Raw genomic sequence first — 24260 nt, 5'->3', positions numbered from 1 at the left:
ATCCATAACACTTTATCTGGGACTTTAGCTTGTGATAGGTACTAATTTGAATAAACATGAATGACTCCACTCTGAATGACCATGGCCTTGGCTTACCACATTCAGGATGGGGCCATTAATTCCTATGTGTAGTTGCTGAACATTTTGAACCACCAGTGATACATATATGACTGTCCCATCATGTGGCTTGAACCACTGGTGGTACAAATGGGTCTGATCACTTTTATTGGTCTTTGTACTAATAAAATTAATAAAAAGCTACCTGATGGGACAGTCATGCGTGTACCACTGTTGGTTCAAGCTGGTGGGAACGTGTTAACCCATTCATTAGGCCCTTGGATTCTGGTCAAGTAATGAAGAAATAGTATTTTATACTTATTTCAGATGTGCTTCTAAGACATTTTAGGATAGGGAGATGATGTGATTACCTAATTCTTTGTTGGCACCTATTACAGTATTTAATTATAAGTCATCAGCAGTTACCTGGCATATGTACTTTTGAGACATAATTGTGATATTTATGTCCACTAGATAGTATTAATACGTAATTGAAAACTGTGTATATATCTGTATTGGTTAAATTTCACAAATACGAGCTACCCATTTGGAAACTGATCATTTGTATGAATTGGATAAATATTAATATCCTACTATAATAAGAGATACCACGAACCTTGAAAATTTAGTCTTTTTAAACCACTCTTAATAAATATACAAAAATGAATTAAAAAGATACTTTAAACAGTTAAAAGCTGTTAACAGTTAAAAACTATCTTTGCAAAGCCCTTTTATGACTTTTTTGTAGTTATAACTTTTCTACAATAGCTGTTATTTTTAAGCATCATTTTAATACATTCTTTGCTCTTGAACAAGGCCTATTTATTTATGAACCTAATTCCAAATAGGGTCATTCATGTCCATGTGCATATTGTAGCTCTACAAATGATTACTGTAGATACTTTAAAACTTTAGTAGAAATCAAACAATCAAATTATATTGTCCTTCAAAGCTGACTTATAGGTAGACATATTCTAGTATGTTCGGTCACTGGGAACCCTTCTTATGGATTTACCTTTAGGCTATTTTAGGGTCCATCCAAAAAAAATATTTTACAAGATGTTAATTCAAGATAGACGTATTTGAATTTCTCTGGACTTAATTATAAGTGACATTTGACTTTCTCTAAAGGAGCTGCTATTATTAAATAAGTTTGCCATCAGTTTCACACAGTTTAGATTATTAAAAGGTTACACTCAGGCACTAAATGAATGCAGTTAGGTAGCATGTAGTGCCAATTTTATAAAAGACTTTCAGTAAATTTTTACAGTGCTCAAAAATTTGACAGGCAAAACAAATAAAAAAGCACCTTGCTCCTACAAGAGTAAAGTGCACGCGCTTTGGGACAGTGAGGAAAATAATGTTCACAAAGCCCATACACTTTCACTCTTTGGGAGAGTTGCAGCTTCTTTTGGCTTCAGCTCCTGACTAGGTACTACTGACCTACCCAAAAATATTAAAAGAAGTTCCATGTATTTATGCATGGTTAATGACAAGGAGAAGGAACAAAGAAACCTGGTGAGGAGAGTTTCTAGTGATACTGGATAAAAACAGAAGATGGCAACTTACCAGATATTTCAGCTTGTGTAACACTGAGAAAGAAACACAAGAAGGTGTGATAACTTAACAAAAAATAAAATGACTAATCTCTAAGAGAAGTTCTAAACCTGTGTTATAGGAAAGATGGTTGAGAGTACCTGATGCCACTTAGTGCCAAATTTTGATATTTTGAAATAAGAATTCTAGAAAGATGGCATTTTCATTAAAACATTTGCATGTATGTTTAGTTATTATGTATGTTTAGTTATTTAGTTATTTGATCTTATTCTGCAAGAAATACTGGAGGTTATTTCCAGCTCTTACAAGTTGGATACCATTTGAGTATAGCCAGTACGACAGTGAAATAGATTATAAAGTATAATGTTTTAAATGAATTTTTATTTGAATTAGTGGTGTTTTTTGAGTTCTGTTTTCCATCTGCTGTCCATGTTTCCTAAATTAATTATCTAAGGCAGGGACCCCACTAATTAAGCACCTATTTTGCTTTTAAAATTGCATTTTGAATAGTTAATAAGTTGGAGGGTTTCAGATGTGTTTGTAATATGATTTTTATAATTTTAATCACTATCCCTTTAATGAGAATGCTTCCTCAACCCTCAGTGGTTTGATCCTATTTACTCCCTTTTGATTCCCTTGTCTATTACTTTCCTAAAACATCACTGTTTTCTATGTGTTCTGCCACTTTCTCTTCTTAATCTTATTTATGTACCATATTATTTACAGCTGTTACTCTGGTATTAAATCATTATTATCACTTGGTAATCTCTAAATTCACTAAGAACAAACCTGTGTGTGTTAAAACTCAACTTTTTCTCTAGACACATCTTCTCCCAATCACTTCTCCCAGTCTTTCAATATGATCATTATCTTGTGTGGAAGCACCAAAATTTATAGCTGAGGGAAATGTGAAAATCAGATTTAGTCCTGGAAGCTTTGGAGTATAGCATTGTACATTCCACTGTACTAGATTTCCTTTATAGCTTCCAATGGTGGGATCATTTAAGCCCTGATATGTGACTTCATCTAAAATATGCATAAGATAACTCTTGACTTTTCATTAACTTAATGCTATAGTAATACAATAATTATCTTTGAATTATTCTAATATACTGGTTATTTAGGTAGAAATTTTAAACCAGTGAAAGATCAAATAATTTTTGTAGTGTCACATCCTCACAGAACTATGAGAGGTAAATTAGTGGTTTTTACTTGCTCTGATAATAGAAAATCATTTGTTAGGAAGGTGATATTTCAGAATTTAAGTATATTCTAACTTCAAAAATGTTTTTTAGATGAGGAATCTAGGACATTTAGCACCATAATGTTTGGTGCTTAGATTTATTTTAGCATTCCATAGTGTACTCTTTTTTCCTTGACAGGCCTCTTAGCATTCTTTGTTTAACTCTTTGAATCCACCATATTTTGGGAGTTGAAGCGCAATTTTCAATAATTCTCATAGGTAAAAAATTTTATGCATTTATTAGTAGAAACTACAGATTTGAATCTTATTAAAGAAAAGGTGTGCTGACCTTCTAAAAGTCTTGAATATCATTGCAAGTTAAGATTTAGAGAAAGAAAAGCAGTCCTATTCATTTGTTTATAAAAGAACTCATTGTTGGGTGATAAAATTTGAATGTAGCCATTACAACTGAGGGAAGTTTGCAGAGCCTGTTACTGAAAGGAACATATGACTTCTGATTGAAAATGGGGAGGGGCCAAAACAAATAGCACCTTTGTATATGCCTCTAGTCTTCTACGTGGACTTTTTTCTTTTCTATTATGTGATTTCATTTTGTGTCCAGGAAATAAACATGACGACGGTACACAGAGTGACTCGGAGAATGCTGGGGCTCACAGACGCTGTAGCAAGCGTGCAACTCTGGAGGAGCACTTAAGGCGCCACCATTCAGAGCAGAAAAAGCTACAGAAGATCCAGGCCTCTGAAAAGCATCAAGACCCAGCTGTTGTAAGTCAGACTGCTTTTATGATTGCATTCTTTGATGAAGACAATCCTAGAAAAAGGAGGTCATATTCCTTTACTCAAAGTACAGGAATCTTATGTCAGGAACCTACTCATTCTGCACCACATACAAAACTTGAAAAAGCAAAATCTCCAACAGCAGATGCCAAAGTGGTTTCTTTGTCTTTACAGACTAGCTCTGCGCATCACAGAGGAGGGGGGCATGGTGTTCCACATGGGAAATTGTTAAAACAGAAATCAGAGGAGCCATCGGTGTCAATTCCCTTCCTACAAACTGCATTATTAAGAAGTTCAGGGAGTCTTGGGCACAGACCAAGCCAGGAGATGGATAAAATGTTAAAAAATCAAGCTACTTCTGCTACTTCTGAAAAGGATAATGATGATGACCAAAGTGACAAGGGTACTTATACCATTGAGTTAGAGAACCCCAACAGTGAGGAAGTGGAAGCAAGAAAAATGATTGACAAGGTAAATAATTGAAATTTGAGTATGCTCTTAGCTGTCGTGTGGTGTATTTGACTGTTGGAAATTATTGGAAAGGCAACATGAAGTACTCTTTTGCAGTCAGTGGCATTGGAACTAAGGGCTTTGTTAGAGAACTACAAGACTGACATGACCAAAATGCTTTATAATTTCATTTTCCTTACATTCTGAGTTTACCTGAGTTTCATGCTTGGACATTTTAAAGGTGTGTAAATGTAAAATAGGCTGTAAGAATTGTATTCTTTGGAATTCTCACTTTGCATGTATTTATATCTCTGATAACATAAACATAATGTTAACCACAGGTTTCCTGTGTGCTGATTTCATGTTGAAAACAGATAAAAATACATGTTTTAGTTAACTTTGTCTTTATTTTACTTCCTTTATTTCTGCCCAATACTGTGTTTGGTGATAGAAAAGCAGTGTATAAAAATAAAATCAAGATTTTTACATTATACTCATTCTAGCCAGGTGTGTCCCCAGTCAGCGCGATTATCTACATTTCACATGTGTTCTTTGTTGTAGTTTCTTAATATATATACTGATTGTTGTATGCTTAAAAAGTAGTTTTTGTCAATTTTGGCCATAATAATGGAAAGTTGACTTTAGAATCAGATATTTTTTTAATCTCCTAGAAAATAACAGCCTAAATTTGGGTAAACATCAATTTCTTATTTAAATTCTTGCTACTCAAAGTGTACCCCTTGGGTAAGCAATGTTGACATCACTTAGGAGGCCCACTCCAAACATGCTGAATTAGAACCTACTTTAAAAATAAGTTCTTAAGTTAGTTTGTGTCTGTGGTAACACTTGAGATGTACTAGTTTAGATTGAGTTTCTAATGTGGTCTCTCGGGGAGTGGGCAGGATAACCCTTTAGGATGCAAGAAAAATACTAGGAGTGATGTTCACCTTTAATATTTTTATATTTCTTATTCCTCTTTTGGAATGTGGTCTAGAGTACATAAAATTTATTATTACATCGTGAACATATATATATATTGCCTAATGATATATTTATCAAAGAGCATATGGTCAAAATATTTTATGTTTGGAGTACACAACTCCACATTTTTAGACCATTGGTCTAGGAAATAGATGTCTATAAGCAGTATTATTATGATTGTTAAAAAGAGATACAGGGTTTAAGAAGCATTCAATATTTCATTCATAGTTATTGGTGCTTTTTCCATTAAGAGATTATTTTATAGTCAGTAGTTATATATTACAGTATTTGAGAACATGGACACTTAGAGGCAGATGGATCTGGGATTAAACATAAACTCCACATGTACTTGTGTCTGCCCTTGAGTAAATTAACCTAAAGAAATCTTGTGTCATTTATCTAAAATGGAAGAAGTTCTTTTAGGTTTTACAAAGAATTGAATAAAAAAGGCTTATCATAATGTTTATTTTGTGAGAGCCCTATAAAGGTCAGCTGTGCTCGTTATTACCTGTATTAGGGGTTTCCACGCAGTGGTCTCTGCACAAGTTACTGGCAAATCCTGGAAAGTCATTTCAGTACTGAAAGGGTCAAATATGAAGCCCAAATGGATACAGTGGGAGGGACCAACCTGGCCAGGTCAGAAAGCTGCAAAAGAAGTCATTGGTACAGATGAAGTTCGTTGAGAAACTTCTGGATAGAAACAGAACCACAAAATTGGGTTCATACCTGTGATCTATAGTTACCATGAACATGCCTTTTCCATTCTCAGAGTCCCAGTTTTGGGGCCAGATTGGGTGTTCACACTGTGGATAGAGAAGCCTAAGATAGTAGAACAGGATTCATTTAAAGGAATAATGGCAGTATGTGATGGAATAATTTGTTCGTTCTTCATTTGTATAAACCAGAAAACAAAGCAGAGAATATACTGCAGGGAAAATAAGAGTCATTACATTATCTTGTGACTACCAAAGTAAAGGGACTGAAAGAGTCCACTGGCCATGATTAAAACTAGAAGTCAAATTCAGGCTAATTGAAGTTGAGCTCTGGGGACAGAAAAGCAGGGAACCAGGAATCAAATCTCTAAAGAGGATGAAGTAACCTGTTGGTGTGGAAAAACAAAAGCCAAGAATAGCCAGAATGAAGGCAAAAGAAGCACTTTGAAGGGCAGAAGTAGATATAGGATCATATCAAATTGCTTGGATGATCTCTGTCATCTAGTTTCTCCTGTTTGAAATTTGGGTGTGAAGGAAAGAAGTAGGAATGATCAGCTGTTGTCTGAACACCAGTGATTTTTAGTTTTAAAAACTTCTCTGTGGTCTGTTTCCTTTTTTATCCCATCATTGGAGAACTAGTTTATTTTATTGATGATGTACCAGACTTGATGTTAGGGAGTGGTGATTCAGATTGAAAAAGCTGAATTCTTCCCTGCAAGAAATTAGTGTATAGTGAGATAGAAATAAAATTCAATGTTAAATGCTTTGATAGGTATAAGTTGTTGAAAGAAAAGTACCAGTAGTTTCCAAGAAGAGAAGTAAGGTTCAACATTGCTTCCTCAGAGAGGTCTTTAGACTTTACTTTAGCTATTCAATCCAAAGAAATTGGTTTAGTCACTCTTCATCAGCTTGTTTCATTTTAATCATAAGGTTCATCACTGCCTCACTAGTTCTCTGGTTTTTGTCTCCTTTCCTTAGAGGTGGGGGGATAGAGAGAAATGTAAACTCTATGACTACAAGGGCTTAGTGTTAACGTATAAACTGTCTTCTATAAATACTGAACTTAATTTCCAGATGAGCTAATTTTGAGCATGTGTAATTAATCCCATAAAAGGTATGGTACATAGAGTTTTCGAAAAATATGGAACAACCTATTCAGAAACACAGGACCGAGTTGAAATGATTCAGACATCCACACTTACTTTTGGAGAAATGGGATTAGTCTAGATACTGAAGTCCCTTGTGTGTCATACTAATGACTTCAATCCTTTATTTTTTTAATACTAAAGGAACTGAAGAATTGTGAAGTAGATTATGTATCTTTCTAAGAACTTTAGTCCTTTTTTAATGCTAAAGGCAGTGAAGAATTAATTGGAAATTTTTAAATAGGGCAATGACATGGTCAAATCACTGTCAGGAATATGAAGTATGGATTGAAGGTTGGAAAGGGTAGGAGCAGGGAAGATAATTCAAAAGCTGCTGTCAGTTGGTTATAAATGTCTAGCTAGATCTTAGGTACGAGCTCTGGGCTAAAACTATAGAGTTGGGAATTATTGGAGAATAGAGGGGTGGATGAATGCAGAATAAGAGATGAGAGAGAGAATGTATAGAGTAAGAGCAGGCAAAATACGAACTTTTTAGCTGTATGAACACTGGTGGATAAAGGGATGAAGATGAAAGAAGGAGACTGAAAAGGATCAAAGAGAGAAGTAAGGCACTGTGGGAGCCTGAGGCCAGAGGATTGTACATTTGAGCCAGCCTGGACAATTTAGCAAGGTTCTTTCTCAAAATAAAAAAGGGCTGGGGATGTAGTTCAGGTGAAGGCCCTGGGTTGAGTACCCAGTACCACAGGGGAGGGAGAGGGAGAGGGGGTGAAAAGAGACACAGACACATAAACAGAGAGAAAACCAAGAGACTACAACATCTTGGAATCAACAAGTCAAAAGGAAACAAGCTACTGTGTCCCATGATCCACTGATGTTAAGTATGTTCAGCATGGAATGTCTTTCCAGTTTTCTCTAATGACCTGTATTCTTGGGTCTAAAGATGAACCGAAAATGTATTTTTATCTTAACTCAGAAAAAATTGCATATAGTTTGAATAGGATCTTTTTAATGACCAGGCTGACCTGATGACCAGGCTGAAAGGCCATATCCTTGCTTTCCAGTGCTGGTGGTAATTAAAAGGTACTGAGATAGCTCTTCTCCACATCCCAAGTTATGAGATTACTGCATTTGTATTAGTGTATTTGTGTTGTGTCTGACGTTAGATAACCTTATTTTGTACTTGTCCCCAAGTTCACCTTTATAATGTTAACCCATGCCTAATATGTGTAAAGACCTCTTGAGTTTTACATCCAAGCTTACCTGGATATGTAATATAATAAAGGGTATTTACTTGCTGAATTGAAGAAAGTCATCTCCCACAGTAATAATAGTCTGCCCCATCCCTCCCCCTGACCTCTGATAGCTACTTTCCTGGAGAACCCATCACAGTACCAGTTTTTTTTCTCCACTCTTCCATCAAATCACATAACCACTGAGGGCAGAGGAAGATTTTGTGAGGGCTACTAATCCCTAGTCTTCTAAAGTAAATGAGAAAAACCTGTCATGAGACTAGAAAGCTAAACATTAAATGAACAAAAAAAATATTGCTCATTGTAGAAAGCTTAGGTTTTATCTTTTTGAAAGAAATTTCTCCTCATACATTTCTTATCACAGAGCACCTCTGCCAGATATTTTTACTGTTCTGTTTTGACTTGTGTCCATTGTGCCAACGTACCTTCCCCCGGAAGTCTATTACTATAGTCTCTTCCCTTGTGGAGCTTGGTCAGTGCAGCTTCTATAGCAGCAGTTGGAAAGACTCCAGAAGCAAGAGAACTGTAACAAGATTGGAAACTCTACATGAACAACATCTAGAGTAGTGAAAGAAATAGCTCCAAGAAATAGATACTGAGAATGTGGATCCTGGAGTAATACTCTAAAGATTTCAGATTAAATCCAAGTCAGAGCCAGGGGAAGTATGATGAATCAGAATCAGAATCTATCTGGTCAGTGCCAAATACAATGCAGAAAAGCTAGCATGTCCACAGTTACTCAAAAAGAAAAGCAGATGTGTGTGGGAACTAAAAGAGTAGAAAATCAAAGAAGAGTCTTAGAGCAATAAGGAAGGACCTTGATAACAGAGTCAGCATTTTGCTTTTGTTTTTGTTTTGTTTTGTTTTGTTTTCCTGCAAGACCAAGAATTGAACTCAGGGCATTTGCACTGAGCTATATTCCCCACCCATTTAATTTTTTTATTTTGATACAGGATCTCAGTTGCTCTTTGGGGACCCGAATTTGATCCTCCTGCCTCAACTTCCCAGAGAGTACTGCGATTCCAGGCATACTCCACTGTGCCTGGCTTTAACTTTTTTTTCCATTGAGCACTTGAAAACTTAATTTTTTTTCAAACCAGAGGAGTTTACTTCTGGTCTCTCTGCTTAATTCTCCTTGACCTTTCTTAGTTCTATTTCCTTCTTTGAAATAAGAAACTCTCCTGTTACATGAATTCCCAAAGCTTCATGAAGGAACTGTCAGCCTTTATTCATTTAAAAGCCTAACTTTTAATAGATTAGGCTTTATTTTCCTAGACTAAAACTCTTATTTGTATTTTTACCGCATCTAGTTCCTTACATACTTCATGTTATTTTTTCAGTTTTCTTATTGTAGCAAAGTATATGTAACAAAATTTGCCATCTTAGTCACTTTTTAGATGTACAATTCAGTGTTATTAAATACATCCCTAATGTGTAATCATCACTACCATCTACTTCCAAGACTTTGTTTTATAAAAGTGGAAATTCTATACCCACTCCATAATTGACTTCAAGAGGCTTTCACTAACTACCCTATCTGGAGCAGACCCAGCACCCTATCTCCTATATCAATTGCCATGTTTTATTTTCCTTATAGAATTCACCTCTGTCTTGTTTACTTCTTATCTCTCCTTTCTAGAATGACCTTATTAGACTTGTAGATACTTAATAAATACCTATTGAAAATAAGGTTGTGACATGTTGTTCATTTATGTCAGTGTTTGCATGTGATTTGCTATATATTAGCTAATGTATATAAATAAGTTTATAGATTGATTAGATACAACCAGGCCCCTACATGTTTTCCTGTATTTTTGTGCCAAAACTAATATCGTTTTTTCCAAAAATAATATCTTGATTCCAGAATAACTTGTTAAAATGTATAGTTTTAAACCTCTTATGTAATCTTGGATTTGCAAAAGTAAGTATGAACGCAAGCTGAAAATCAAATGTGTACATTTCAGCCAAGTTGCCTTGGCTTAAGAATTACTGCTGAGTTTCTAACAATACTTAACTAATAACCTTCAGCTTAAAAACTCTTTGGCAAGGAAAGTAGAAGATGGTCATTGATGAGCAGCTAGATTTTAGGGATAGAAGGAAGGAATATGTGACAAGGAAGTGAACCATAAAAGGAGAGAATTTGGACGTTTCAACTGCAGAGGCAAGATGAGATCTGAGGGTAATTTGCAAGAATGAAAGAAGGAGCTATTGAGAAAAAAATGTGGAACATGTAAGAAATGATGGCACTAATATAGAAGACATGGAAAGTGATACAAAGAGAAGAGATAGATTATGGATATAAGATTCTTAAGGACCCAGGTATGGTGGCGCATGCATGTAATCCTAGCACTTGGGAGGAGGAGGCAGCCAAGCCTGGGTATATAGTGAGTTCAAAGCCAGCATGCCTTATCTACATAGTGAGAACCTGTCTCAAAAAACAAAGCAAACTACAAATGAGTTTTAAGGAATAAAGAGAATCAAGGACACAAGATCAGTTAAGAGGGCAGATAACAATTTAAGAGCATGTTTTATCCACACAGATGCACAAAGGAAGAAAATAGGGTCATGTGGTGCCTTTAAAAAAAATCGAAGTAAAATTTACTCAAAATTGATATTTTAACTTTTTTAAATGTACAGTTATTCCAGAACATTTTATCACATAAAAGAAATCTCATATTCATTGAGTAGCCATTTTCCATTCCTTCCTGGCAACTGGTAATCTACTTTGTCTCTGTGGATATGCTTATTCTGCACATTCCATCTAAATAGAGTCATACTATATATGCTTTTTATGACTAGCTACTTTTATTTATAATATTTCCAAATTTCATCAGTGTTGTAGCTTGTATTAGTACATTTTATTTATTCCTTTTTATGGCTGAATAATTGTCATTGTGTGGAAAAGCACATTTTATATATCCTTCCTCCATTGATGGGTTTAATTTGTTTCAACCTTTGTTTATTGTAAATAATGCTACTCTGAACATGAATGTACGTTTACTAAGATGTGCACCATGGTAAATTATATAACATCTCTAATTCTTTTCTGAGCTCTTCTCACAGTTTTTTTTAGAAGTTGATTAGAAATGTTTTAAAATCACATTATTCATAATCATTAATTTATTCAATTTAAGGGATTTCTCTTTTTAAAAATGAAATTAGATGTTTACACAATGTTGAAACTTCTAAAAATCTTCCTGGTTTTTTTTTTTGGTACTGGGGATCGAACTTGGGTCCTTGCACTTGCGCAGCAGGCGGTGAAACCACTGAGCTAAATCCCCAGCCCTAGAAATCTTCCTCTTAAATCATCTTGACTTAGTTCCTTGACACTAGTGGCTAGAATTCTGCACCATTGTTCTATAATTACGTGTCGGTATTTTTGTAGGACATGGAAACCTCTGTTTTTTTTTCTTTTTTCGGTACTGGGGATCGAACTCGGGTCCTTGCACTTGCACAGCAGGTGGCAGAACCACTGAGCTAAATCCCCGGCCCCTCTTACTGATTTGAACTGGTAGAGACCCAGCTTTTCTTAAATGGAAGGTCCTTACTCCTTGAGGAGAGAGAGGATCTTGTCACCTGAGACTGAAACTTGATTACATTTTTACTTTGGCACTTTGGTATGTCTTCACTTATTGTTTCAAAATAAACTTACAAAAGCTTGCTATTTAATTTTTGCTATCCTTTTCATTTTCATGGGAAAGTTAATTCTGATTTCCCCTGAATTGGATATTTTTAAATCTAATAAATAAGGGACTGGTGCTATTCAGTATCATTTTGGTCTGTATTTGTATTGCCATGTTCGGATGTTCAACCTTGCTCCTCACTGTGTCTTTCTTACCTGTTGGCTTCTACTTCATGTCACAGTAAGCAAGCCTACAGGATGTGTGACTGCTAATGTATATTTGACCTCTTTGCAAGAATTGAGTACATAAAATATACACTCTCATGGAACGTTTAGTGTACTGCTATTTCCACTCCCAACCATTCTAATTTTAGAATTGGAAACTGGAATTTGTACAGTCTGAGCTTTCAAATGATAATGGCAACGAAATGGTCATGAAAGAAATCAGGGTGAAATTTTTCATAGGCTTGGTTTGTAATATCTGTGTTTGTTGTTATCTGGAGAATGTTTAGTTTCTTTAAATCCAAAAATCTAAAAATACAGTCTGGTTCTTATGAAAGTTAGTTTTTAATTACAGGCTACCCCTGCATGGTTCTTTCAGGTGACTTTCGCTGTTTTAAATTCTTTCGTTAGGTTTAATCTTCAGAGCAAGGAATCACTCATACAGATTTGTAAAGTCCCTGTAAAGGTTAATCCATAGTTAGGAAGTACCTACCATACTTCAGTAAGAAGTCCAAATTGTTTGGAGTAGCCATTGAGATACAGATGTGATATCCCATTGTGAGATACTAAATGTACATATTCAAAGGTCAAGATTGAGCACATGTTCCATGATTCTTAGATAGAATGGAGAGAGAAGTGCTATTGAGCGAGCCGTATCCCCAAAATGAATGACTTATTTTTAACAGAGAGCTCTTGTAGTGCAAGTTCACAAAGAAATTTTTACTCTTGTACCATTCCTTCTTCCTTTTTCTCCTATTCTGGAAAAATTAGAAACTACCTGACAAACTTAGGATGCAAGGTTCTAGTAGAGAGGAAAGATAAAAATTAGACAGCTATCCAGTCTCATCTCCATCCCCATTGTAGGCCTGAGCCTAAAGATGTCAGGACTGGATGAGAGACCCAGATTAACTTTTGGGGTTTTGATTTAGACCTGGTCCTGGTGGGGAAGAGAATAAAATTTGAAATATTTTGAACCACCCAGAGGGAGGGATGACAGGTATAGCTGTCTCTGTAGTTGCTAACTAAAGTGGGGCCTTGTGTCTGGATGAAGTCACCTTGGGAAAGAATTTACAATGAAAGAGAAACCTAGAGAACTTCCTTTTGCCTTTGAGGGGCTTTCAAGCTCTATCAGTTATTAGATCATATGTCTGATTGTATGTATTTTAAGTGTGTAAAATATGCTAGCTTTAAAGTATGTAGTCAGTATATTCTTTATTTTCACATGAAAGTTGTCACATGGATGTTTGTGTACCTGGACATGGAAATGAATGGCTGTATATTTCAAGCTGAACTAATAATCACAGCTATCACAAATTTTTCAAAATGCTGTAAAATATAGGTATAAAATCTAAACACTTCATTCCTCATGTAATAGTCTTTCTATCTTACCACTTGTTCGGAGAAGAAATAATAGTTACTTCTCTCACAGATAGGTATATGTACATCTGTCATCAGTTCTTTCACAGGAATCTGTAGAAAGTCATCAGAGTATGTTCTTTGCAGTGTTAGCTTCGCTTTCTCAAAGCATAGTTCTCTGTGTGTCTTTTGTTGTCATTTCAAAATAACGTCAGAAGTAATTTGGAGAAGTTTGCTATATTTTATTTGAATTTTCCAGTGCTTAGATGTTTGAGGAAATCAAGGTTTGAGTATAGACTAAAATTAAATATCAACAAGTCAGAAAATCACAAGGTAATTTCTAAATTAGCATGCCAAAGAGATGCGAAAGTGAAAGTAACCTTATTAGGTTTTTTTATAGTCTACTTTGAAATTTGAGATTTACTTTTTTTAGTAATTATAAAGACATAACAGTAAAAGTGGAATTCAAGGGTTTGAGTGAGGAATGACTAATTTTTTGGAAAGGCATACATAAATCATTTGAATAGCTGTAATTTGCTTTCTTTATATATAGGATTAAAGTCAGAGGATACAGGTATACTGAATTTTTAAAATTGTTATTAAACCTATTCTAATGTTTAGCAAAATGAAGTAGTATTTTTTCTTCTGTTTGTATTTGATTTCAAGTTAATAGCGTACAATTTGCTCTTAAAGCTAAGATAACTTGAATATTGAATATTTCAACAGACTATTAAATCATGGTCCTTGAAAATATTTATATTTGTATTATTAAGTAATTAGCTACTGTGTTCTTTCGTAGTAGCCCATTGAATATTTCAACAGACTATTAAATCATGGTCCTTGAAAATATTTATATTTGTATTATTAAGTAATTAGCTACTGTGTTCTTTCGTAGTAGCCCACCCTCACACTGTACGGTGTACTTCTTTTCCTGCATTTACTTAGCCCAAACTCACTCCACAGAGCATGTTTCTTTTCCTACCTGTAATAAATACACAAACTTGCTTTAAAGATTAATGAAATGAATAAATATTAAGTAATAAGGCCATCTGGTGGTAAAATTTTCAAGTTTTATCAAATTTAGAAATCCAATATCTACTTTACTAAATGTCAACTTCAGAATTTATCAGATACCTCACTTTTTTTTCCCCCAGTACTGGAGATTGAACTCAGGGCTTTCATACTTAGCCAGTCCTGACATCATTTTTTATTTTTTTTCAGAGAGTGTCTCTCTAAATTGCTATATTTCTGGGCCTCAGTCTTCCAGAGTGCTGGGATTATAAGCATGTGCCTCCATACCTGGCCATTACTGTATAACTATTAATTTTTTTCTAGAAAATATTTTAATCTAAGGTATTTTTACCTTACAGAAAACGGAGGCTTACTTTGGTTATGTTCTAGATACCCTATCTACAAATTACTAAATCATATGCTTTTTTAAAAAAACTGTGCTGGGGGATTAAACCTGATGCCTTACGCATGGTAGGCAGGCGCTCTAATGCTGAGCTACACCTTAGGTTTTATTTTTCTTAATTGTAATAAGCTATACAGATCAAGCATTGGGAACCAAGTAGAGACTTGATAGTAAAATAGAATTTTAAAATGTATATGGCCATCTTACTTTTCCTGTTGCTGAGACAAAATGCCCAACACCCAAAGTTAAAAGAGGACAAGTTTTATTTCTGCTCATAGCTTGTAGAGGCTTCAGCCCATAGTCAGCTAGCTCCAAGGCAGGGTAGCATGGCAGAGGAGAAACAGCCCATGGCAAAGCAGGGAAGGCAAAAGACAGCAAAACAACAAAGTAGCAACAGCAAAGAACCAGAAACCTTCTTTCTGTCCCTTTATAGTCCATCCAATCTGTAAGCCTATTGATTGATGCCATCCTCACCCAGAGTGGGGCACCCTTTATCCCAGCATCAAACACTTAATCCCAGCATCACACACCATAGATCCAGCCACCTCAGAAAAGTCCCACCCTCTGAGGCTTATTGTGGGGGGACCAGCCTTAACAATGACTAAAGCTTTTTCCAGTATTTTGGCAATATCCAATGCCTTTCATGTGTCTGGAAATGAGTAAGACTGAGGTCCTGGCTGATTTTTTAAAAACACACACACGCACAAATATTAATCTGTTTGTTTTTGCAAACTGGGAATTGAACCCAGAGCCTCCCTGAGCTATAGCCCCAGCCTTTCTTACTTTATTTATTTTATTTTAGGCTGGGCTCCAGCTCTAGTCTTTAGCTTCCTGAATGCTGGGATTACAGGAATGCTTTGTTTCTGTATTTAGAACTTTTCAGAAATGTTTTCAGAAATTAATATCCTTATTGAGAAAGCTGCTGTTTGTCAGTGGGCCCTAAAATCTGCATTTAAACAGTTATTTGACTGTTAGACAAGTTTGAGAATAACACTGTACTCTTATACCAAAATAGTATGATTATATCTGTTTTTTGGCACCTTAGAAAAGTATATGTATAATATTTGATGGGGAAAGAACAAATAAGAAAAACTCATGTATGTGTCCATAGGTTTTCACCATGGTTTCTCAAATATAATAGAGCAAAGAAATAGGCTGAAATCAAGCTCTAGAGGTACTCTTTCCTAATTCTTTGCACTATTGGAATATTTAACATTATTTGATATTTTAACAAATCAAATATATCCTGAATATTTGTTATTTTTATCAGTCAGTATATTTGCTATTTAAAAAAAATGGTCACACTGACATGAGCCAGAACCACTTGTTTTTGTTCCCTCCATTTATCACTCCAGGGTAATTGAATATTACCCTGTCCTTAAATTTTCCTTGTTATTGAAATTACCTATTAATTTGGAATATTTTTACTTGCCTTTGAAGTTAATGATAATATTTGCATATTAATCTAATGCTTAGCTTTTCATTTATAAAATAATATTTTCTTCTAGGTGTTTGGAGTAGATGACAGTCAGGATTATAATAGGCCTGTTATCAATGAAAAGCATAAAGATCTGATAAAAGACTGGGCTCTCAGTTCTGTTGCCATAGTAATGGAAGAAAGAAAGCCACTGAGTACATCTGGATTTCACAATTCAGAGGTATACTTTGCATCTGTGTACTTTTTATATGCATAAAATGACTTTTTATCATTTATAAATTACATTATTTTAAGTAATTGCTGCATATCCCCTTGTGAAATACTTCTAAAAATTAGATTTTCTTAAGACTTTCAATTTCTAATGAAAGCCTGGAGCAATTTTGGCTTAGTTTTTTGGGGTTTTATTATGCTATTTTGAATTAATATTCTTTGTTAGTGAGGAAAATATTTCAGTTATCAATTAAAAGCTATGTGCTCATTGTTCTAATTAGCATTATGAGACAAAACAAGAAATATATACTGCTATATACTTTTTAGGAAGAATATGTTTGGAAATGGAAGATGTGTCATTCCAGAAAACATGTGAAAGGTATTGCCTGGTAGATATAACTTACATGCTTCCGTAAGTGCCATTTAGTGCAGCCCGGGATGTATTTAGGATAATAGATTAATTAAGGATGGCTTGGTTAGGATAGCGATGGCACCAAAATTTTATTACTCTTCGATGCATCAAAAAGAAATGTTAAACGTATATGTAAATCAGAAATACTATTTATTCAGCTAATAGGCGCTAACATTTGATAGAACCTTTCAGTGTGCTATTTTACAAGGAAGGAAACTGAAATCCATAGAAATGAACTTGGCCAAAGTTTTACTTGTTTGTGGAGCAAGAATTTGAACCCTAAGCAACCTTGATGTTTTAATTCATTCTCTACTCCTAGTGCTTCATGAAAAGAGCTGATTTATGTATATGAGTTGTAAATATATACAAAATATGAATAAAAGAAAATTATGTACGATACTTCATATTTTCTTTTATTTGTATAAGTATATACAGAATATTTTGTAGAGAAGTAAATATACTTATTTGCTTATTAAGGTTAAAATTATGTTTTTATAGTTTGCCGTTTCCTGAAAACTTTCAAAACAGTTACCATATTTTAGTGTTTTTTATTCCTTCTTGATTTGGAGAAATTTTATTCTGGTTTCTGTTTTTCAAAGTGTTTGTTTATTGAAAGCAGGTGATAGTTATTTGAGGGAGTGTATTCATATTTTTATTAATGAAGGATTTTGGTAAATGTGAATTTATATAGACTCCCTCCTTTGTTCTCTATTTCCTTAATCCATAGCAAATAAAGTTTTATATAACTGCTGTGCATTCTTTCCTTTGTAGAAATTATCTAACAGACCATTAGAATACTTTACAGAATGGTTCTTTTTGTCAGTGAAACCCACCCTATTGTAGATATCCTTAGCATGGCCCGATACCTCCTTCAGTCCTGAGAAACTTGGGCAAGCAGGTACCACAAAACTTCAGAAAGTAATTCAAGGCTCACCAGGCTTTGGTATCTCTTAGGCTTCACTGTATGAACGTCATTCTATTTACTTGCTATTTCAACCTATTCCTGAAATTACACAGGACATGAAAGGACATGAAATCATCAGTATTTAGCTGTTACTCATTAATATGGTAAATCTGATATTTTTAATGAAAGATTTATTTTGAACAGATTAAAATAAACTTCTTATCATAGCTTTCCATTTTCTAGTTGTCATTCCATTTCAATATGAAGCCCTGGCTGATTTTTAGTGGGAGGTACCATTTTTAATAATATATATATATTTTTTCTGCACTCCCTAGGTCTTCTAAATTGAATACCTAGATTACCCTGGTTTTTTTTTTTTTTGGTACCAGGGATCGAACTTGGGTCCTTGCGCAGCAGGCGGCAAAACCACTGAGCTAAATCCCTGGCCCAATTACCTTGGTCTTAAGAATTACTAGTGTATTTCCATAAGTCCATGAAAACATAAGGATTCTCTTTCACTCTTAACTATAAGGTTTTATAAAGTACTTGCCTTAAGGACATACCTAAACACAGCACAGATTGAACTGAATGATTTCTAGCTTCTTTTGGAAATGTTGAAATATCCAGAGAGAAGTTTAAAGCTTTGGGTTTTTGAAATCCCTAAAAATTTGATCTAGCAGATTTGATACAGAAATCCTGGAATGAAACTGACTTCCTGGAGACATTTAGAGGGCTAGTGAATAACTTGGGAGTAGGCCTTTAGACTCCCTGTATCTAATAATGGAACAGAACAAACTCCACTGGTCTAGCCACAAAGCTGTGATACACACCTACACCTGTCTGGCAACCTAGTAAATTTTAAGCTCAAAGAATTTATCTTGGTACTGTTGTTCATATTTAAGAAGTACAGAAAATTATACTATATCCACTATAGTAATAAAATGTAATTAAAAGAGATATTTAGTCTTTATTGTATATATGAGGAAATTTAATAAGTAATATATAATGGGGTTTAACAGTGGCTTTCTGTGATATATTAATATAACTGAAAAACATTCTTTTGTGAGAATAAGATTTGTCCAGATGACACGATTTAATTCTCTTATTTTTATACTTTAGGAAGGCACCTCTTTGTCTGGAAGCAAACGTTGGGTTTCACAGTGGGCTAGTTTGGCTGCTAATCATACAAGGCATGATCAGGAAGAAAGAATGGAATTGTCTGCACCTGTTCCTTTAGAAAATGGTATATTTCCTCTTTCTTTACCTTTTCTTTATCTCTTTTTTTGTGAATTCATAAGTCGGTTTTTTAAAAAGTAATCTTAGTATGTATAAAAAGGAAATTAAACATAAATATATTGACATTCTCATGTTTTTAATACATATATGATTTTTTTACAAGTAAAAAGCTGATTTTTTTTTAGATATTTTATATCTTAAGGGACTTTAAAGACTGAAACATCGGGCCGGGGATTTAGCGCAGTGGTTCTGTCACCTGCCTTGCAAGTGCAAGGACCCGAGTTCGAACCCCAGTACCAAAAAAAAAAAAAGACTGAAACATTTCCAAATATTAGATTTTGTAAATTTTTATTTTATGGCACTGAGAATCAAAGCCAGGTCTTCATGCTATACTAGGCAAACACTGTGTACTGAACTATATACTCTCAGCCCCAAATGTGTGTTTTTCTTTAAAAGGTTTTATATGCTTAATAAGTTGAAATGTTCTAGAGTAATGGAGACCTGCTAGGATTTAGTAATTCATCCTGAGGCACTTTTTTGTTTAAATACAAATTTCTGCTATTCATATAATAATGGTTTTAAAACTTTATGGTTTTACTTTTAAATGAAAACTTGTTCTACCTTTTTGGTATTTGCATATCTTAGGATAATAATATAGTTTTATTTTGATTGGTGATATACATCTAAAGTATAATGCCAACCTAAGATAATTTATAGATGAAATATATGTATGAAATTACCTATATTACATATAAATTATGAATTTGAAATACTGATTTAATTTTTCCACATATTGTGTTCTTAAATCATGTCTGTTAGTACCCTATAAGTACATACAGTTATAAATTGTTAATTTACAATTAAATTTTTTTAATAAATCCAAAGAAGAGACTCATTTACGGTCTCCCCTTCAAAAGAAAAAACTTCAAAGAGATGATCCTCAAAGAAAATATATATATGTCCTTTTGTCTGTACTTATAACTTTGTTCTTATTGGAAACGACATTTGTTTTCTTTCTGCCTTGTGGTACCCCAGTATCTGTTGTAAAAATTTTGTAATTACAAAGTAGTTGAGAAAGCTACTTCATAGTACAGTAGAAAAACTATATTATTTACTTACTTACCATAGAAAATAGTAGTAGTTGATAATATCACCACAAGTCTTTGAGGGCAGCCAAGTCATTGGCTTCACACAAGCTGGTCACTGTTTAGGAAACATATGAGAGGACAAGATAAATTTACCAAAGGACCCATAGGAAAATTATTAAGAGTTACCTGCGAGAAGCAAAATTCTACACTTGTCATAAAAAATAATACACGACTTACCTTTTGTGATACTATTTCTGTTTCATCAGGTTGTTAATGAATTTATTTAGATAAGTAGATAAATCCATTTAGGAATTACCTAAAATGTTAAACATACATTGGGTGTATGTTATAGCAATGTAGGAAATACTAGGGGAAATTAAAAAGGTCAAATAACTATTGCATTTTAAATGCTTCAGTTAGCACTAAAGACATAAGACAGACATACTTGCAAGAATAAACAAAATAAGATATAACATAAAGTTAAATTAGTGTTTTTTATATTGTAACCATTGTATCGCTATGAAGTTTAAATGGTAAAAGAGGATTATCAAAAGAATAAAAAGGCCTACAGAAGCTATATCTAGTTTTTTTTTATATTTCTCCCTAAAAGATTATGATGCCTTTATATTTCCCTGAAAAGACCCATTTTTCTCAGAAATACTTTTTATTTTTAACAGTTAGGAACAGTCTCCTCAAGTAGTCTCATTCTCTCATGTGGAAACATTAAACTGTAATTTTTTTCCATTGGGTTGAAAAAGAGAAAGTGGTCATATATTGCTGTAAGTTTCCTTACTATGTGAAAAGACAATTTAAAAATCTCTTAGTTTGTAAAATTATGACATACTCTCTCACCTATAATTTTACTTAGTTTTTTTTACATTCTTTTAATCAGGCTTGAATTTTTCCAAAATTATTAAAAGTTCTGCATTTTCCATTTTACTTAGAAAAGCCAAACTTATTCTTTCAAGTAGACAATAATGCTAGTAAAAACCAGGTACATTATTTTTCTCTACTATGCCACTGAAATTATAGCAAAAAAAATAATTATTTATGTAATTCTGTAATGTACATGGATTCTATTTTTTGAGCAAACTTAAGGACACAGTTAAAAAAAGAATCAACATAGTGAACTTGACTGTTATAAAACAAAAGAAAGAAGAACAACTAGATATAGGTTTAAGATCAGATGACCTTTATACACCATGGTGCCTGTAGTTAATAACAGTACATTGTAACGTAAACGTATTGTATACCTAAAATGTACCAATAAAAGAATTAAAAAAAAAAAAAAAAAACCCAGTACATTGTATACTTGGAAATTTCTAAAAGAGTGGATGTTAAATGTCTTACCACCCACCTAAAAAAGATGTTTAATATGAGGTAATGGATATGTTAATTAGCTTGATTTAGCCATTCCACTATATATATATTTATTCAGGACATCATGTTGTATACCATAAATATATACAGTTGTAAATTTAAAAATAAATGTATTAAAGGAAAAAGATGTTGAGATGGCTCTAGTTTTCATCTTATACTCTAGCATTCCTGAATCCTCTGTAAATAGATTATTAATTTGTGCATTTTGGAATCATGCTTGCTTTTAAAACCTGTTAGTCACAATGATGGTTCATTATTTCATACTTCAGTCACTTTTTACTTGTACTTCATAATCCAGTATAATATGATACTTCTTTTTTGCCTTAATTAATTCTGTTTTTGTGGGGGGGGTTGGGTTTTTTTATTTTTAATAGAGACAGGTATTGGTGAATCTGGCATTTCACTGAGAAGTACTGGCTCTGCAACTTCCTTGGCTAGTCAGGGAGAGAGAAGGAGACGAACTCTTCCTCAGCTTCCAAATGAAGAAAAGTCTCTGGAGAGCTCCAGAGTGAAGGTTGTAAGTCAGAGGTCAGAGATTGGAGAAAAGCAAGACACGGAATTGCAGGAGAAGGAAACACCTGCACAGGTATACCAGAAAGACAAACAAGATGCTGACAGAGCCCTGAATAAGATGAGCAGGGCAGTAAATGGTGAGACTCTTAAAACCAGTGGAGATAATAAAACCCTGCTTCAGTTAGGCAGCTATTCTCCTGGGAAGGAGAAGAATGAGACTGATAAGGAAGCTTCTTTGGTAAAGCAGACATTAGCTAAAATCCAGCAACAACAGGAACAAAAGGAGCAGGCCCAGTGGACACCAACTAAATTATCTTCAAAAAACGTTTTAGGTCAGATAGATAAATGTAGGGACGATTCTTCTAAACAAGAGTCCCAGCCTCCAGAAAAAATTCCAGAGCATTGTACTGCCAAAGGAGAAAGAGTGATACAAAATGAAAGCAAGAGAAGAAAGGCTGAAGAAATTCTGAAAAGTCAGACGACAAAAGGAGGAGATAAGAAGGAGTCCTCCAAGTCATTAGTGAGACAGGGGAGCTTCACTATAGAAAAACCTACTCCAAACATACCTATAGAACTCATCCCCCATATAAATAAACAGACTTCATGTACTCCTCCTGTAGCATTAGCACCTGCAAGTAGGCTACGAGAAAGAAGTGACTCTTTGGATACTGATTCTAGTATGGACACAACCCTTATTCTAAAAGACACGGAAGCAGTAATGGCTTTTCTAGAAGCTAAACTTCGAGAAGATAAAACTGATGAAGGCCCAGACACTCCCAGTTATAACAGAGATAATTCTATTTCACCAGAATCTGATGTGGATACAGCCAGTACAATCAGTTTGGTTACTGGAGAGACTGAAAGAAAGTCAACTCAGAAGCGAAAGAGTTTCACTAGCCTCTATAAAGATAGGTGTTCCACAAGTTCTCCTTCCAAAGATGTCACAAAATCATCATCTGCAGGTGCTAGGGAGAAAGTTGAAAAGAAAACCAAAAGTCGTTCCACAGATGTAGGTTCAAGAACAGATGGTCGTAAATTTGTACAGTCCAGTGGAAGAATAAGACAGCCTTCAGTCGACTTAACAGATGATGACCAGACCTCCAGTGTACCTCATTCTGCTATCTCTGATATTATGTCATCTGATCAGGAAACTTACTCTTGTAAATCTCATGGAAGGACTCCACTTACCTCAACAGATGAGCATGTACATTCCAAACTGGAAGGAGGTAAAGGAACAAAATCTAAGACTTCTCCTGCAGCATCGGGTTCATCCAGTAAATCAACCACTCTCCCAAGGCCACGACCTACCAGGACTTCCCTCTTGCGCAGAGCACGACTTGGTGAAGCTTCAGACAGTGAACTTGCTGATGCTGACAAAGCATCTGTTGCTTCTGAAGTATCCACAACAAGTTCAACATCCAAACCACCCACGGGAAGGCGGAATATATCTAGGATTGATTTATTGGCTCAGCCACGTAGAACAAGGCTTGGCTCATTGTCAGCTCGTAGTGACTCTGAAGCAACAATATCAAGAAGTAGTACCTCTTCACGTACAGCAGAAGCCATCATTAGAAGTGGAGCCAGATTAGTACCATCAGATAAATTTTCTCCTAGAATTAGAGCTAACAGTATCTCTCGACTGTCAGACTCCAAGGTCAAAAGTATGTCCTCAGCTCATGGCTCTCCTTCAGGTAAATTGGATCCAGATTTTTAATAACAGCATGTTCTGTTTTGGGGCTTCTTTTCTTTTCTTTTCTTTTTTCTTTGTACCAGGAATCAAACTCAGGACCTTGCACTTGCGAGGCAGGTGATGGCACCACTGAGCTAAAATCACTGGGGCTCCTTTTCTAAAAATTAATCTTCTAGCTGTCTTTGCAAAACATAAGAGAAATGTTATGATTTCAAGAATTTTTTTTTCCTCTAAAATAATTTTATTTAACTTAGTAAATGGAAAGTTCAGAAGTTAAAATTTCTGGGGCAAAACAGTAATTTCAAAATTAGAAATTAATTGAACTGATTTAGAAATTTTCATTTTATAGTGGATGGACATAGCCAAATTTTTGTGTTAAAAGTATATTAGAAGTGAGTGTGGTCACTAATATCTATAATCCCAGCACTCTGGGAAGCTGAGGCAGGAGAATCAAAAGTTCAAGCCCATCCTGGCCAATTTAGCAAGACTCTGTCTCAAAACAAGAAATTTTTAAAAGGCTGGGCATGGTGGCACATGTCTGTAAACCTGGCACTGGGGAGGCTAAGGCTGGAGTATCGCTGTGAGTTCAAGGCCATCCTCGGTTACCTACTGAGTTCAAGGCCAGCCTGAAATACATAGCCAGACCCTATCTCAAAAAAAGAGCTGGGGGTATAGTTTAG

At 34.6% G+C, this 24260-nt stretch overlaps 1 protein-coding gene across 7 annotated transcripts in view; it reads left to right on the top strand.

Moving 5' to 3' along the window:
* Cep170 (centrosomal protein 170) overlaps positions 1-24260 on the top strand; it is a 116673-nt gene that overhangs the window by 55109 nt on the left and 37304 nt on the right. For 6 of the 7 annotated variants that reach the window (XM_004853519.4, XM_087194046.1, XM_087194045.1 and 3 more), the window contains exons 9-13: positions 3420-3583; positions 3770-4066; positions 16218-16367; positions 18793-18916; positions 21752-23581. In XM_004853519.4, the coding sequence (XP_004853576.1) occupies positions 3420-3583; positions 3770-4066; positions 16218-16367; positions 18793-18916; positions 21752-23581 (2565 nt within the window). The remainder of the gene's footprint in view (positions 1-3419; positions 3584-3769; positions 4067-16217; positions 16368-18792; positions 18917-21751; positions 23582-24260) is intronic. The other variant, XM_087194048.1, reaches the window with a different exon arrangement.

This window comes from Heterocephalus glaber, unplaced genomic scaffold (genome assembly GCF_053883595.1).
Source record: "Heterocephalus glaber isolate CG9 unplaced genomic scaffold, H.glaber_assembly_v1.0 deba00001600, whole genome shotgun sequence".
Taxonomy (NCBI): Eukaryota; Metazoa; Chordata; class Mammalia; order Rodentia; family Bathyergidae; genus Heterocephalus; species Heterocephalus glaber.
This window is presented reverse-complemented; position numbering and strand designations above follow the sequence as displayed.